The sequence below is a fragment of the Microtus ochrogaster genome, chromosome 15 (assembly GCF_000317375.1).
Source record: "Microtus ochrogaster isolate Prairie Vole_2 chromosome 15, MicOch1.0, whole genome shotgun sequence".
Lineage (NCBI taxonomy): Eukaryota > Metazoa > Chordata > Mammalia > Rodentia > Cricetidae > Microtus > Microtus ochrogaster.
The window spans coordinates 31,418,473-31,435,502 of NC_022017.1; the positions used below are offsets into that span (position 1 = coordinate 31,418,473).

At 48.3% G+C, this 17,030-nt stretch overlaps 1 protein-coding gene across 4 annotated transcripts in view; it reads left to right on the top strand.

Moving 5' to 3' along the window:
* Kcnk9 (potassium two pore domain channel subfamily K member 9) overlaps positions 1-17,030 on the top strand; it is a 77,055-nt gene that overhangs the window by 26,763 nt on the left and 33,262 nt on the right. Inside the window, exons 2-3 of one of the 4 annotated variants that reach the window (XM_005354525.3) lie at positions 5,796-6,719; positions 11,813-16,678. In XM_005354525.3, coding sequence (XP_005354582.1) covers positions 5,796-6,676 — 881 coding nt within the window. In that variant the 3' untranslated portion in view covers positions 6,677-6,719; positions 11,813-16,678. Of the gene's footprint in view, positions 1-5,795; positions 16,679-17,030 lie in introns of those variants that run through there. The other 3 variants (XM_026782514.1, XM_026782515.1, XM_013348946.2) reach the window with 3 other exon arrangements.

Genomic DNA, 17,030 nt, shown 5'->3' on the forward strand with positions numbered 1-17,030 from the left:
CCCCCCTGCAGATTCCAGTCCTGGTTGCATCCATCCCCCCTGCAGATTCCAGTCCTGGTTGCATCCACCCACCCATGTACATACCGCCTTAAGAAGAACTTGAAGCTTTGGGGTCAGAGAACTCAGGGTGACCCTTTTATATTGTCACTGCTTATAATTTATTGGAGCTGGCAAATACTTGACCTCGCCAAGTACTTCTTCCTCTAGGAAGGAAAGTGGCCATCTACAACTGTGGGCCTGCCACTGGAGAACAGGTCTCACTGGTATTAGGAGCCAGCAATTGGGCTGGACTAGATCCTACTTGACTTCTCATCTTTGCTTTGGGAGTAAAACCTCCCAGGCCAGGAACAGTGTGTTTTGGGCTAAAATACAAAAGGCTGTTAGCAATAGAAGCAAATTAGAGTCCAACACATTCCCCACTTAGACTATTTAGGTGAAGAAATTGTGGTGCCTCTACTTGAAGTTGATGAATTAAAAATGATGCTTATGAAGAACGCTATTGGCAATAGACTAGCGTTAGTATTTTCTTATAATTGCCTATGTGCAGTTCTCTCTCGGCCATGGAAAATGTGTTTCAGAATAGGATTCGGGAAACATAAAGGTTCATGGTCCAAGTGCAAAAATGGAGAGTGGATGTTTCTGAATTAATCATCTTTCTTCTGTTTTCTCTTGCTTCTTTCTATTATGTGAATTTCTTCAGCAAGGAATCATTATTCCTGTCACCAGCATCTCTCGAAGGGAGAAAGTCTAAAAATCAGAATGGAAACTAAAAAGAATTGACCGGAAGTCTAGGAGATAATCAGGATTAGGTAGGTGGGGGATAGTTTCACTTTTCTTGTTTGGGGTTTAGTGTCTCCATCCCTTCATGGTTAGGTGGCTTTCCCAGGCCATTCAGCTGAGGTCGGGAGAACCACTAGGACGAGGTCATCCATCTTTAACTTTTATCATGCAGTAATTATGGCTCCCATGCACCCCCTGGCAACGCCTGCTTATACCCTTTGCTCGTGGTGTCTCACAATGCTGCTTGATGGGAATTGGCTGTGACAGATGCACAAGTGTCCACCCCAGCAACTGTCATCCTTGCTTTTTTAGAGAGGACATCAAGGACAATGCTCCACTTGAGTATGGTTCTCTCACTGTGAAGCTTCAGCCAAGAAGCTTAACTAGGTAGATGCTTGTCTTTTGGGGGACCTTGTTGGCTCCTTGGAATCCATCCAACCCGCTGCCTCACCAGAGCCCACACAAAGGGACACAGAACTTAAGTCCTCGTTCAAACACTGGGAAATCGAGTGCTCTTGTGGCTCTGGGGAGAGGGACAACCCAGCAGAACTGATATCAGGGTGGATAATATAGGCTAGCTTCTAGAATGGACTGCTGCAGAGCGGTCAGAGGCCAGAGATCACGTGAAACATGAAGGCTGTCCCTCACATGGATCAGGCTTTCCTTGTGGCAAGGGCAGGGCTCCTCTACCGCTGATCACCCATAAGTCTTGCTTCACTATAACTGACCCAAAGCCATTTGAGCCTGACCCTATTAGCCTAGGGAGGGAAACAGCTCACTTCCTCCTGCTGAACCATGCCAACCTAAGGCTTAGCAACAGCCAACCAGTACTGACTTTTCTTACTCTATCACAGACTTCACAAACATCAGCCAAATTTTTATCCCCTTAAAAGCCTTTTATTTGTCTTCCCACATTTTCTTGTAGAGATTTTTGGATGGTGGACAGTCCAGGAAAGAATGGCAGGAAGTGAAGGAGGTTGTGTGTGGAGGCAATGGGAGGATCAATAGGAGTTCCTGGATTTCCATTTTCTGACCAAGCACAAGTTACTTCATTTGCATTGTGGGTGTGACTGACTGCAGGGGCTTAGGGTCAAGGCCCTGATTGGTTTGACATGGGCATTTAGCATAGTGATTTTCTAAGTTCCCATCAACATGGACACCGCCCCATCCATGCTGGGGAGAATACTGATTACATGGGAAGGTTAAAAATGTATTTGGGGTTTGTTTGCACCCAGTTTTCTCCAGGAGATAAGTTATTGAGTGTAAAAAGGTTTTGGCTCAGCTTCCGGTACCACGTGCTCTCAATAAACACTGGTCATTACTGGTCTTATATTTTATATGTACCAAAATGCTGTGTATTGATTGTACTTCCTGAGAGAAAAATCCACCGTGTAACGTAAGTTTTTCCAGTGAAAGAGTTTAGTGAGTTCCTCTGTTATTCTTGGACATACCCCAGGAGGGAATCTGGTCAGGTGGGACCAGGGCTTGCATTCATGTTTTGCAGTGGCAGATCAACCGGCAGAGGGCGCCCTTGCACCTCTGGTGGTAGGCCGAGGACCGCACAGGCCAAGCAAGCCTTCCACCATCCTGCCACCCCGTGGACTCTTCATGGACAGCATTTCCAGAGCTGTTTCTAAAAGTAAACTTGTGTGGAGGAGGATAGAGGGCTCAGGTGTCCTTAAAAGCATGGGGAAGCTGTGAATCCAAGCCTGAGATACTTGCGGACCAGAGTGTGTCCTGTCCCAGGTAACTTCATGTGTGGCTTGGGGTTTTCGCATCACAGTCTGGGCATTGACAGGGGCTTCAGCGGTACCGCATTGCCCTAGGAGACAGGGTTTTGTGGGCCTTTTATGGATGGAAGCCATCGCAGCCCCTTCCTTTGCCCACTATCCAGGAGAAAATTCATGTTTTGCCTACTTATATGTTACAAAATGTATTTGGGGTTCATTTGCTCCTTTAAGATACAAGATAAAGGAAACTGACCAGGAAACCGTGTTCCTCTGGGGCATCCAAGAAGCACATGGAAGGGTATGCACTTTTTCATTATATAAAACAATCTGCTAGGTTTCCCTCTACAGAACCCTCTTATTCACAGAGGGCCCAGGGAATAAGCAACGTGTTGGTATGTGGTAACCATGGACACCGATACCTCCCCTCTTCTAGAGGAAAGACTACATTCAGGAAAGCAAACTAGACAGTGCCATGTGACTGAAAGAAGAGATTGCGTCTCTTCGTGTCCTCTTTACAGAAGAGGGAAGTAAGGTCTAGACAATTTCCGGAGCTTGAGAGAGGAAGAATGGGAGACTAGCTGCATTGTGGGCGGAAGTGGGAACCAGAAGCACAGGGGGCCGAGGTTGCCCCCCCCCCCCCCCCCGCCGCCCCCAGAATGTCTCTTCTCAAAGGTACCCTGAGTCATCCTTCACTGGGATTTGTGCTTTAATCCCTACTGTGATTAAAAAACCCTGCCTGTCATTCATAAATATTTTATTCCTCTTCAGTAGCAAATTCTCCCAAAACTACCTACTCCATACTGGGCGGCTGGAGGAGGCAGCATGGCACCCTCTCCTGGTACCAAGGCCCCTGGCACTCACAGTGAACACGATAAACAAAAGGACAAGGCTGGGAGATGGCGGATACTGACTGTCCTCTTTAAGATGGCAATCTAGGCTCAAGTCCAACCGGCCTGCTTCTAATGCCAGCCTTGGCTTCTAGGTGTGACAGCATTGTAGTGAGATTTCAAGATGGCTTCTGATTCGTGCCCATCATCCAAACCCTTGGGAGGCCGGGACAGGAGGATTTCTGTGAATTCAAGGTGAAGCTATGTAGTGAGTTCAAGACTGTACCGGAGAGCAAGACCTTGTCTAGATTAAAAAAAAATAAAAAAAAAAATGGCTTCTGTTGGAGGTTTATCCTACTTAAAGTTTGCAGAGATTGTTGAATTTGTCAATTTGTCTTTTACAAAATGTGGGGCCATTGTTTCTCCCATTTTCATTTATTTTATTTTATTTTGGTTTTTTGAGACAGGGTTTCTCTGTAGCTTTGGAGCCTCTCCTGGAACTAGCTCTTGTAGACCAGGCTGGCCTCGAACTCACAAAGATCCACCTGCCTCTGCTTCCCAAGTGCTGGGATTAAAGGCGTGCGCCACCACGGCCCGGCCATTTTATCTTTCTTTCTAGAATATCTTTCTGATATCATCTTGTCCCTGAGGCTTTGTATCTTATGGTTTTCAATCTTTCTTCACACTAGTTGATTTCTATCCAGATATACATTGTAGTCCGTCTCTGCTTTTCTGTCTCTCCACTCTTAACCTCTCTAGCCTGGTTCCAACTTTGTGTAATGCCATTTATTTTCCTTTGTAATGGGTGGGGGTCAACTAGGACAGCAGGGTTCAGTGCTGGCTAGGGTAGAGGGTCTGGGGGCCAGAGAGGATGAGATCGGTCTTCTAAAGAAACCATAAATGTAGTAGATGAGTGAGGTTGGAATAGAAATTGGGGTGGGGAGACTCGAGCTTGGTCAGTTCCCATTGTGTTTCTGATTTCAGAAGATCTGCCCAACAGTCTACTTAGAAGCATCATCAGTTCACACGGTGGGTGACAGAGACTCTCTGGGGTATAACATAATACAGGTGGTAATGTGACCATGAGCGTATAACTCAGGAAAACAGACTTGTCACCTTCCTTGATGGGGCAGGCTTTGAAGATGAGTTCCCGCTTTCAAATTCTCAGTCCAAACACTGTCTGTGATGTGCCCCCCGACCCCCATCCCTGGGCATATTCATTTAAGAACTTGAAACAGAACCAACAGGCACTGAGGTCTTCCAGGGCTGTGTGTTGGCTCTCTATCAAGGTTACTTTTGATACAAGGTTACATTCTATTGCTAGACCAGCATTGTACCTTGAGGCACCAGCCTAGGCATGGAGATAAAGCACTGAACACCGTGAAGCAAAGCAAGTTCTTCCAGCCCTGCCATGACGTCTCCCAGTTTAAACATGTTCTTTCCCCCTCATTCTCTCAACATACCCAGCTGGAACCCCAGCTCTGAAGATGTCTTGTTAGTTACCCTGCTTTCTAGTTTGTGGGCTTGGGATCATTACCCCATTTGATTAGGGTCGTTATACGGTTAGGCAGAGATGGCGCGTGAGGAGTCAGCCTCCCTCTGGCACACAGTGACTGTTCTTTCAAGTATTTCCTCTATATGTGGATCCATGGTAGGGATATTCCATTTTCTATCTTGTGTTTTTGTACTTCGGTAATTTTCCTAGTAGTAAAGATGTGTGTTGCTCTAAGAACATTGACATGGCTCAGCCTCCCTGGTTTCAAACCACAGCCTCAGCCTCTTAGCTATCAAACCATCACAAGGGATGCTTTTCAAATGAGACTTCTTTGCCTCCTAGGTGGTAATGTAATTAAGGCTAATAGGCATCCCATATCCAAAATGCTGCCACCCATTTTTGTGCTTGGGGTTTGGGATCTTCTCAGATTTAGGGATATCTGTATCTATATATAATGAGCTGTTTTAGGGCAGCAACTCCAGCGCAAATGCAAGAAGCTAATAAGGCGATTTCTAAGTTGAGCGCAAAGTTTCGATGCATGGAATCTTCTACTCGTGGCATCGTGCTGATCCCTCCAAAAGCCTTGACAGCACATGCCTGTAATCCTGGCATTAGGAGGGTAGAGGTAGGAGAATCAGGAGTTCAGGGCCAACCTCAGGTACATATTGAGTCTGAGGTTAGCTTAAACTGCCTGAAACACTGCCTGCCACAAAACAAAAAGTTTTGGGTTTTGTCAGATTTTTTTGATTTTACACGTTGAGATTAGAGGTACTTCATCTGTATGCTGAAGCCCTTTGTGTTGACGTCCCCCACCCCATCCCTCCTACTGCAGGGCTCATGGGGCTTCTGAACTGGTCCTTTGTCTTTCTGTGTTCCAATCTTGCTTGACAATTTCCATCTTTCTCCCGGACCTCACAGAACCTTTCCTGACTACCGTTCTCACTCCTCTTTTCCTTCCCGTAGGATACGGACACGCTGCACCTGGCACCGATGCTGGCAAGGCCTTCTGTATGTTCTATGCTGTGTTGGGCATCCCTCTGACGCTAGTCATGTTCCAGAGTCTGGGTGAGCGCATGAACACCTTCGTGCGCTGCCTGCTGAAGCGTATCAAGAAGTGTTGTGGCATGTGTAACACTGATGTTTCCATGGAAAACATGGTGACCGTCGGATTCTTCTCCTGCATGGGCACCCTGTGCCTTGGGGCAGCTGCCTTCTCCCAGTGCGAGGACTGGAGCTTCTTCCATGCCTACTACTACTGCTTCATAACACTGACTACTATAGGCTTCGGAGATTTTGTGGCCCTGCAGTCCAAAGGTGCCCTGCAGAGGAAGCCATTCTACGTGGCCTTCAGCTTCATGTATATCCTGGTGGGACTGACCGTCATCGGTGCCTTCCTCAATCTCGTGGTCCTGCGATTCCTGACCATGAATACCGATGAGGAGCTGCTGGAGAGTGAAGTTGCCCAGATCATTGCTGGAAACCCCAACAGCGTGATCATCCATGTGCCAGACGTCCGCCATAGGTACCAACCCCGGAACTTCCTGAAAAGATACGGCAGAACCCTGTGCTATCTTTGTTTCCCGCGTGGGGCTCTTGCCCAGGACGATGGTGACGACGACATTCCTGATGATGTCGCTGTTGCTGCCGCCGCTGCCGCCGCTGCTGCCGGTGTGGGTAGCAGGCGCGTCCGGGCTACTGTCCACTCCATTTCCTGCAGGGTTCAAGAGATATCCCCAAACACACTGAAGAACAGCTTCTTCCGGACCCCATTCGGCCCCATCCCTCATGGGATTCACACCTGCGGGGAGAACCACAGGCTGGCGCTCCGACGCAAGTCCATCTAAGTGTGGGAGGGAAGTAGACAGAAGAGACATTTGTCATGCTGATGTAAGTTCCATTGGCCCAACTCTTCTTTCCCTACTTGTTTACTATTATCTCTCTCTTTTTTGTGATTACGGTCATCATCATTCCTTTCTTCCGTGTCCTTTCCTGGTTTCATTTCTTCCCCACCTTTCCAGCCAGAGCTGTCTAAAGGGAAAATAGAGGCTCAGTCCTCTCTTATAACTTGCTCCTGCCCACGAGGCATGGATTCCTTCCTTTCTCCCCAGCAGAGTTATGCCTTACATTCCTCCCTACCCTGCCTCCTCTACCCAGGGTGACTTTCCTAGGACAGGTGTGGGAACAAGAGCACCAACCAAGACAGAGGTGAGAGGATGCCCAGCCCAAAGCCTTTGACTGTCTACCTGTAGTGATGTCTCCCACCTATCTCCTCTCTTCTTCCCCAAGGACTGGGTGGCTGTATGTATGCGTGTGCAAAATGAGTGTGTGTGTGTGTGCTTCTGTGTGCAGGTGTGTTGTGTGACAAGGTGGAAGTATCAGGTGTTCACTTCCCTCCTCACTCATACACTTTCCTTAACGGTCTCCTCGAGGCTGCTTCCAAACAAACTAAACCCTGCGAGGTTGATCACCTTGCCAAATTGAGCACATCCCAGAAAAGCACTTTGGACCTATGGCCATAGCTTCAAAATGGCTAGCATCTGAGTCTCATCCGTTACTCATCAGGGTGCAGGGTGGGTGGGACCATAGGGGTCAGGCTAGCTTTCCAGTTTAAAATTAAATCTTAAGAAGCACGCACTGTGTGGAACTGGTGTGCTCATCATTGACACAAGAAAGCAAACGTTGCAAAAGGTAGACAGAAGCCGCCAGTGTCCACTTACTCAAGACACTTAGTTTTGGCATTTCAAGTTCCAACAGTTTCCCCTGCAGCTGGAGTTGTCAGCGTAGACAGGAGAACTGCTGGGACCTGAGAGTAGCTATTTTATAATTTCCCTCTTTCTCACCATGATGACTATGACGATGACGACTCCGAAGCCTCTACCTGCATGGATAGTTCTGGAATGCTTGGATGAGAATGGGTATCAGAATGATAACGTGGTGGTTTCTTTTCCTTATCAGAAAGTGACAGGGCATTCCTTGTTTAAAGATAGATAGATAGATAGATAGATAGATAGATAGATAGATAGATAGATAGAGATATTTCAGGAAAGAGTCTCTAAATGCATTTTATCTGTGAATAGGGGCACGTTCACATTGGTCTCAGGAAGAGTTTAGGGGCTATATCTTGGCCTACTGGGAAATTGTCAATCTCAGGGGATGCTTTTGTCTAGGTAGTGGAGAAATTCTTTCCCCACTCTCAATAAAGGATGACCCCTTAGGGGACAGTTTAGGCTAGAGAATATGGCACATTCTATGTAGGCCCTTTCAACCACAGGGGTCTGAGGGCAGCTTGGCCTTCGCACTCACTGAGGGACTCCAGTTTCTCTCATTGCCAAACCTGTCATCCCTAAAAAGTCACCCATTCACCCATTCTCCCTCTCCTCCTTTGTACACTGGAAGTTCCTGGCTTTTGGATGGAAATGGGCTTTGGCTACACTACGCATGCACAAGGAACGCACTTACTGGTCTTCAAGATTCCTTAAAGGACACAGCATCCAAATGCCACCAGTTCCAAGCATGTGTGCCATTGGGCTGAAACCAGGAGCATCCAAGACTCCTCTGGAAAGTCAATGCATGCCCTTAATGCTACTAGGACACGGGAACTTCAAGAGGAGTCTGTGAACCTTAGACTCTCTTGGCCAAAGTTGACATACATAAACTTCAAGGTCTTTATCAGTTCACTTGCTTGAGATTTTGTAATATGGAATGCCCTGTGCAGGGCTCTCAAGAGAGAGAATAGAAGCAAGCCCTCTTCTTGAATGTTTTTGCTCTGCAAAGAGATTGTTGGCTCTTTTGGGTCACAGGGGTGACGACCCTGAGGCCTCTATGCAGAGTACTTTATGCTCCGAGGAGGCTTCCTGGAACACAAGCAGGAATCCCCTGGAAACTGCTGTAAGATTTGCCCTCAAGTGGGGGGGGGTATGTGTAATCACCTCTGTATATGGTGCTGGGGCACTGAGAAAACCAAGGATCTACTCTCAGTCCCTACCCCAGAAGGTCCAGAAGGTGGACTTCCTGACACCAGTGTGCCCTGACTCAGACCTCCAGTAGAGGGACCCTGCTCTATGTCTCCATAGGGCCAGTTGTGAGGCCCAGGAGTCATGTCAGAGGGACATAGACTCAGCCTGTCTTCAGAACTGGTTTCCCACTTATGTATTTATGCAAAGCAGTCACACAGTGACCATTTTGTGGGAAAGATTTAATGGCAGGGAGACCCCCCTCTTCCTAGAGAAATACCGACACCACTTTCTACATTCCCACAGAGCTGACCCCTCCCCTCACTTTCTGGAAGGTAAAGACGTGTAGAGTAAATTCGTTCTTGTAACACGCTCCCCCACCATGTTTTTGGCTTTATTGCCAGTTCATCTTTGGAAGAAAGGGTACCAAGCTGTCTCTTCCAATAAGAGCGTGGAGGGAGGGAATGAAACTGGGCCTATCTCCCTGTGAGTGGATCTTCTCCAAGGACCCATTTGGTCCTTAGCATGGGACCTGATGAGACTGTTCTGTGGGCATATCCAGTGATGTTGCTTCCTTGGGGTGGGGGCAGGGAGAAGTCAAGTTCTGAAGGACTCTCCTCTTTACAAGGCCCCACCAGTAGAGGCAGAGGACCTCCAAGAGGGGGGGAGCTCCACAGACTCCTTCCTTTTCAGAAGAGAAGCCTGAGGTTCAGGAGGGTCAACATATCTGAGGTCATGCATCAGAATGTAGGTCTTCATGCTTCCTTTTGCTCTTGTCCTGGCTGCTTTGCTGCTGTTTTGCACAGTATTCCAAAGATTCCCTGTTGCTGGGCTGGATTGTGTCTCTGGCCAAGGCCTCTCTGCCTCTCTCACACACTTGGCATCTTCTTTCAGCCAAGTGATTGTTGTACTGTTCCCTCCCTTTAACCAAACCACTTCAACAGCAAGGGAGATGACCTCCTGTCTAAGGAATTCAGCTTCAGGAGCCAGAAGGCTGACTTACTGCCCAGTTCCTGGAAGTCAGTTTGCCTTGTATACACTTAACAAGATACCTGACTCACTTGAACTCTTCACTAAGTGATCTCCATCTTTACTTCATCCAAGACAGGAAGAGGTAGACAAAGCTATGGAGTAACCCAGAGCTCAAGGCTTGCTGATTTCTAGTGTCCATCCCATTTTGACCCTTAAAGGTACCCATTCCAGGAAGAAAGTGCTGTCTCCCTAATCAGCCTGTTAGACATTGAACATCAGAAAGAACCTCACTCTCTAGGTTTTGAGATTCTCTGTTAGGTCCCAAACTGGAACCAGCTCTGTGCTTTATGGCTGCCCCACTCCAGTGGAGGCCAAGGGAGCAGCCTCCAAGACCAGAAATTGCATGCTGCAAATGCAATCTATCACTCGCTTTGGAAGGCTGTGAGAGCCATGGTTGGGCGATTGATTGACAGGAGCACTAGCATTCAGCATGGCCATGGTAGATGGGTGCACCTGATGGTAAGACATCTGGAGAGTAAGCTGATAAGCTGAGACAGGTCATTTTTTATCTTTTTCATCTCGATATAAAAGCTGTGTGGCCCTTGAGTCCCAGTGCCAATCTATTCCAGCTGGAATCTAGAGGGACCAGGGCTCCTTGGAGCTCTCCCTTGTCTGTGCGCTCGGAGAGAAAGAAAGAGATCAGAGAATGATCACCCAGTATGGGGGCTCCTAGCCTTGCTTCCACATGTTCTTTCTACAATGATGTGCCCTAGGTAGAGACTCATTGAGAGTGTATGAGCAGTATGAGAACTGAGGCGTCTGCTAGAATGTGTCCATTCTCCCAGCTCCGAGCTTGCCAGAGTCTGTTACCTGTGGCTTAGTTCTGAAAGTGGTTATGATCTTCACACCATCTGAGCTGTCTTTTCCTCCAGAGTTTAGGTCTTTTCAGGACCCAGGAGGCATCCTAGGTGAGGAAAGAGTGGTAGGGCAGGGAATGGTCCTTCTGTCTTGCCTCACTGTTTTCCAGTTGGCTCGCTTCTTGAGCCTCCTTAGCCTTCTCTATAACACGATGGTACAGTGATGGTGGTGATCTAGGGGCCCTTAGCAGAAGATGAGCTTGACCCGCAAGGACCTTTGGCTTGGATGAGCTGCTCACATTTGAAGACTGAGTCATCAAAAAGCCCTGCCAAAATCATGGCAGGAGATAGAGAGCTGGGAAGGCAAAGAGACACGAGTGTTGGCATAGAGCATTGGTCATTGTGTGGACCACGGTGTAATGCATCATGGGTTCCCTACAGTAGGGGGCTTGTGTTGACTTTCTATGGTCCCATCTTGGCCACATGCTGGTAGAGGCTGCTGCTGCAGGAAAACAGAAGTCTATGATTATGAGTCCCCTGACACCGACTTTGAAAAAATATCCAAGGGTGACAGAAAAGTTGATAGAACAGCACCCTGGGTTTTCCTATATCTCTCACCCACAACCCCAGCCTCAGTACTCCCACCTCAGCACCCATATGGTTAGAAGATAATGTGTCATGATGTCTACAACTTTTAGGTGGTACAGCCAAAGATAACACTGTATATCTTCTGCAAAAAGTGCATTCTCTTACAGAGTAGTGCCATTGTCACACCTAAGAAACTTAGCATAAAAACATCTACTATAATAATACACTCTGTATAAAGACTTCCAAGTGCCCCCAAAATGTCCTATTGAGCTTGTCTGTCAATCTAAGATGCCATCCAAGATCACTTCCCATACCCACTTGTCTTGTTGTTTCCCGACCCCTCAATTGAGGGCACCTCCCTCTCTGTGTTTGTGTCTCTTGATAATCGATATTTTTGAGGCCCCCAGGTCCCTAGTCTTATAAGAATGCTCATGATTTGCTGTTGTCTGCTTGTTCCCTCGGGTTGAGGAACTGTTGACAAGAAAATGATGTAGTTGATGTTGTTTGGCCCTGATTTATGCATTTCCTGTTTGTCTCTCTGGGGACCTCTGTGGTTACTGCTTTTGTTGTGAATAAATAAGTCACATTAAATATTGTTTTCCTCTGTTAGGGGACCTAACTGCATCTTCAGGAGAGGCGTCCATGGATGCTGGCTCTCACTGTAAAGCCCAAGCAGGCTTCGGATTTCTCACCTCTCCCTGGGACCTCTTCCACGAGGGGCGAGTGTCAGCACCCTTTCCCTTAAAGACCTGTGGGAATGGCCCAGCTATACCTAGACAGAAGGCACGGAGACATGGTCCTTGTAGGGTTCCTTGCCTGCAAACCTGTTGGGCCACCTTGGCACCTAGCGGCAACCTCACAAGTGGGGATGACCACTGCACTCTCTCCTCATTCGATACCATAGAAGGATGACTTATTGTCATGTCACTACCCTGGCCGTCAAGGGCTACATTTGCTATCTCTGTCTTTGAGATGTTTGCTCTGGCATGTTCTAGAGCGCAGTCATTTCCCTTCTGACCCACGAGATGTACCTGCTATGGCTGTGCGACCTTTGCTTGCCCTCTTGGGAGGGTCTCCCTGTTGCTCAGCAGCAAGGAGGTAGAGATGGACCATATTGGTCCTCCCTTCAAAGTCCTTCCTGCCCGTTTTGCTCCCCTGTGGATTTAACAATGTTCTTCTCTGTGTTTCTCCGTGTTTGCTTCTCATGGGTGAACACACTAAAAAGCAAATTTTATATGGGTCAGCCTTAGGAGAAAGTGCTCACAGAGGGGGAGGAAGGTCCCAGAATAAAGCAGGCCCAAACGCAAGTTATCTGACTGATGTAGTCTTGGGATATTCCAATGCAAATCCCTGGAAACAACCCAAATCCTGGTTTGCATTGCATGGTTTGCTGTTGAATTGCATATGCCTGGAGGGGCTGAGTTTGCCATTAGCACAGACCCAGGAAATACTCAGAGCAAAGTGCCTGGGTGTTGGAGGGTGGGTACATCTCAGACTGGAGAAGCATGCTGGGATGTTTGTCCCTGTGGTAGGTGGGGCTGGTGATGGGATGCAAGGGGGTCAGGTGGAGCCCAGTCAATTGCTTGGGGAGATCATACACAATGACCCAAGACCCTGGACCTCTGGGGCTCTGGGAGAGAGGCAAGAACACCCTTCTTGTTCCCTCTTCCACTCCTAGAGCAGCATGGGGTGGCAAAAGCTGCTTGGGGCTCGGCATTTTACACACCTGGGACCAAGCTCTGCCATTCACAGGTGGGTGGTGGATTTACCCCTCGGCGTCCGCGTCTCAGTTTTCGCACTCTCCCGTTGGAAGTTCTGCGCAGTTCCTGCCGCACAGGGTGCTTGTGAGGACTACAATACCTGTGAATGTTTAACTGAGCACCTGCCTTGCTCTCGGGGAAGTATGTACCCTTGGCCTAGTTCGCCTCCCTTCAGGGCAACAGGTTGTTGTGGGGGGCCCAAACTGTAGCTCGAGACCCATTCTGGTGCAGCATCGTACAGAGGAAAATTCGCGCCCTGTTGCGTGCCTGTGCTCTGCATGCGAGGGGGTGTGGCTGTCAGGCAGGAGGGCAGCCGGAGCTCTTCTGTACAGCAGGCGACTGACAAGGCTCAGAGGAGCTGCAAGGCCGGATCCCAGAGGGCTGGGACTCACGTGTGTGGGTGGGGTGGAGTGGAGGCCTCAAACACAGAAAATCACACAAGGGCACAACTTAGAAAAAGGAGAGAGGAGGTGTTACTTCTGAGGAAACCACATGGGGGGGGGGTCTCACCCTGGGGTGGAGGCTTTGCATGGATTCCTAATGAGGGGAGAAGCTTCCAGGAATATATATACCTGGTGCCAGGAATGTATGTCCTTTACCCTGCATTAGTAACGAATGCTAAAGACGGGAACCATGTGCTGTTGAAGCCTGTAATTGTCATTATTAACCTTGTAGACATTATTAACAATGTAGACATTGTCCTCAGGCAGCATCTCCGTACCAACGGACCCTAGAGACACACCGGGGACCAACGGTATTGCGTTCTCTGGCATGAAGGGTAGCCAGCAGGTCCATGTACATGGCAGAAAGTGGCTGCCACCTGCACAGGACAAAGGGCTTCTGCGGGACCCCTCCAATAACGCTGGTGACACTGTCGCATGACCTTTCCTAAGAGGTAGACTTGAGAATGACTTTGAGCATAAAAATTGCTCAGTCCTGTCATCCCAGCTCAGCCAAGGATGGTTCTGGAAGGATGCAGGGTAGAGCCTCACCCTGCAGATGCTGGTGTAACTGACCTTCTAAGAACACGGGGCTGGAAATCTGACCCCAAAGGGTACCCTGTCTGAAACTGTGTGGGAACACAAAGGTGGACAGTGGGGGGTGGGGTGGGCTTGCTCTGCCTCTCACTGTACTTTCTGCAAGGTGACAACCAACATGAAGAGCTCTGTTGGGGACAACTTATGGTCCAGAGAGAGGTGGGAGAAGAGAAAGAATCTTGAGTTATTTGGTACATTTGGCTTTATGGTTTCCCATTTTGTTCTTGGGTCCTGACTGCTTTGGAGGCTCCAGTCCTGTTCTGGGGAGAACATGCTTGATTTTGAGTGTGAGGTGGGCTGAGGGAGGATCTTGTAAAACTTCAGACATAGTTTTGGCCTTGAAATAGGTGTTGGTTTGCCTTTTGCAGCTTTCTGGACAGCTTGGAGGGGACCCTGGACATTTCCCTGAGAGCCAGCCCTGACTTCCCTTCCTTCCTTATATACAATTGGGTCACAGGGCCTTGGCAAGTCATTTCTCATCCTCCTTTATGGAAGATGGAATTGCTGAGCCAGAAGTGGGTGTCTCTTGGATACACACTGGAGCAGAGGAGATAAAATTCATACCACTGCGCCCTAGCTCTTTGCTGGTATTTTGGAGGTCAGAGAGAGTAGGTCAAGTTCTTTCAAGATGGGACTAGATTCCCAAGAATGGGCCAGCTACCATCTCTTGTTATGGACTTTTCACCGAAGAACTGGCCCGCCCTAAGTTTATCGTCCATCCGTCCATCCAGTGAGCTCTCCTTTATCTCCCTTGAGCAATGGCATGGCTGCGGGTGGGCCAACCGACAGTCAACCAAAGCCTTCCTTCTCCTAAAGGGTCCTTACCTTTCTTTACCTAGGGAGGATGGCACAGTTCCAGATGTGAACGGCAGCTGTGGGGACATTGCTGTGCGGTAGTGGCTGATGTGCACCTGCTGGTCCCACTGTCACTCACAGATCAGGTGGAGCAGCTGTGCTAGATTGAGAGTCACCCTGGAGAGCTCCATGGACAAGGCCCTCCCTGACCCCGTGAGGCTGTGAACTCAGTGGGACACATGCCTCCATGATGTGTGAGCTCCTGCTGCAGGTTTAGGGAACAGAGGAGGGAGAGCATGCTTTGACAATTGTTTTTAATTTTTTTTTTCAAACTGGAACTTTAGAAGTTGGGTAGAAAAATAAAAATCAAAGGAAATGGGGAAATGCGATGAGTGGGAACCCAGTGAAGCAGAACCCACAATTAACAAGATTTCTCTGTAATTTGATGGCTCCTCCGAGAAGAACATATTCCAGAAAAGGGCTAATTATGCATTTGTTTATTCAGGCCACAAATAGCATTTTGACAGCTGGTTTTGGGTTGGGAAGGCCCCTCTGAGGTCATCTGAGCCCATCTTCTGCCTTATCAGAAACCTCCACCAGACAGTCACTGCGCTGGAGGCAGACAATGCGAATCCTGCTGGGCAAAATTTGCAAAGAAGGAGTTAGATCAGACCTATCCCGAGGCGATTGGGATACTTTGTTACTTTCCCATACCTTGATAGAAAGGTTTACAATTACACACAGAAGATGAGCAACAGAGGATGTCAAAGACAGACAATGAACTGAGTTTTTACTACACAGTTGATGAACATGGGAAGAAGACTTTCTAGCCTATGGCTAGCTGTACTGTTTTAACCTTAGCCCAGTGTGTATCTGTGTACCTCACGACAGACAAATAGAACCAGCTCAAGAGTAAAAAGCAAAATGCCTGTCATTTGTGTTGCTGGGTATAGACATGAAGCTTGAATTAGTGTCAAATGTGTCTCTGTCAAAATAACTGGCATGTACTCACAGGGTTCCTGGGAGTATGGGGCCGTGGGGTGAGAAGGTGGAGACATGGGGATGTGGGCACCTCATGTAAGTGTGTGTGTGTGTGTGTGTGTGTGTGTGTGTGTGTGTGTGTGCATGAGAGAGAGACAGTGCACACACAAACCTATTCACTAGGTATCTTTGGATCTAATTTTTTTATTTTGCTCTTTTGGGGGTGGTGCCCATTATTGTTTTGGTGTGGTGAGGTACAGTGTTGAGTACCTGGGGGTGTTCCTGAAGGTGGAGCTGCCAAAGGCTGGCTAAATGCCCCCATGGGAAAGGCAATGAAAACCTTGAGAATTCCACAGGAAATGAGTTTGAAGCACTGTCTGGCCATTGCCACATTCCAGGAGGGTGGCGTCATGTGTCCTGAGCCCTTTGCTGTCCTAGGGTTTGTGGGTGTGTTTGCATGAGAGGTTCACCACAGATGTCAGACCTTGGGCGGAACCCTGCCCCTGAAGAGGAAGACCAGCGACCCCTGCCCAACGACAGAGTCACCTGCATTCCTGTGTGTGGCCTGTGTTCACCCTCTCTGGCCACTCAGCCTTCAGGAGAGAGCATCTTCACAAAAGGCCTTAGAACACCACCCTTCAAGTGAATAGCAGATGTATGTATTATGTAGCTTACCAGGAAAATGAAAAGGCATAACCTGTATGACCAATGTTTACACATCTTAGTAGCCATCTAGCTCATGTAAAATATGTACCTTATGCGGGGACCGGACCTTTCCCTTTTCCTTTTGTAACAAATGCAGTAAAGCAAGCTGTATATATTTTACATGTCTTTGCAGGAAAATCATCTGCTGTTGTAGAGTTGTAAATTATTGCATTTTTCTATTTTTTTTAAATTAAAGTCTCTGGCATGTTTGCACTGTGTTCTGGTCGTCCTTCCTCAAGCAGCCGACGAGGGGTGGGCACCTTGATGGCATGTCACTCATGTTCCCATTTTCCTCGCTGCACAGAAACTTCCTATGTTCACATGTTGGAGACCAAGCAGTCTTTTTCCCGCTACTCAATGGCAGCCGGCTGGGCTGCTAAGCACCCATGCTCAAGGACCTTGCAGGTACACGTGGAGGTGGGGGGGAGGGGGGCTGTGGATCCAGGAACCTCTGTCTTCATCAATCCCCCCCCCCCACACACCTTCCCAAGGACTTCAGCTGATACCACCAAGGGCCTTTGTCACATTTTTACCTGGTTGCCAATTAGCA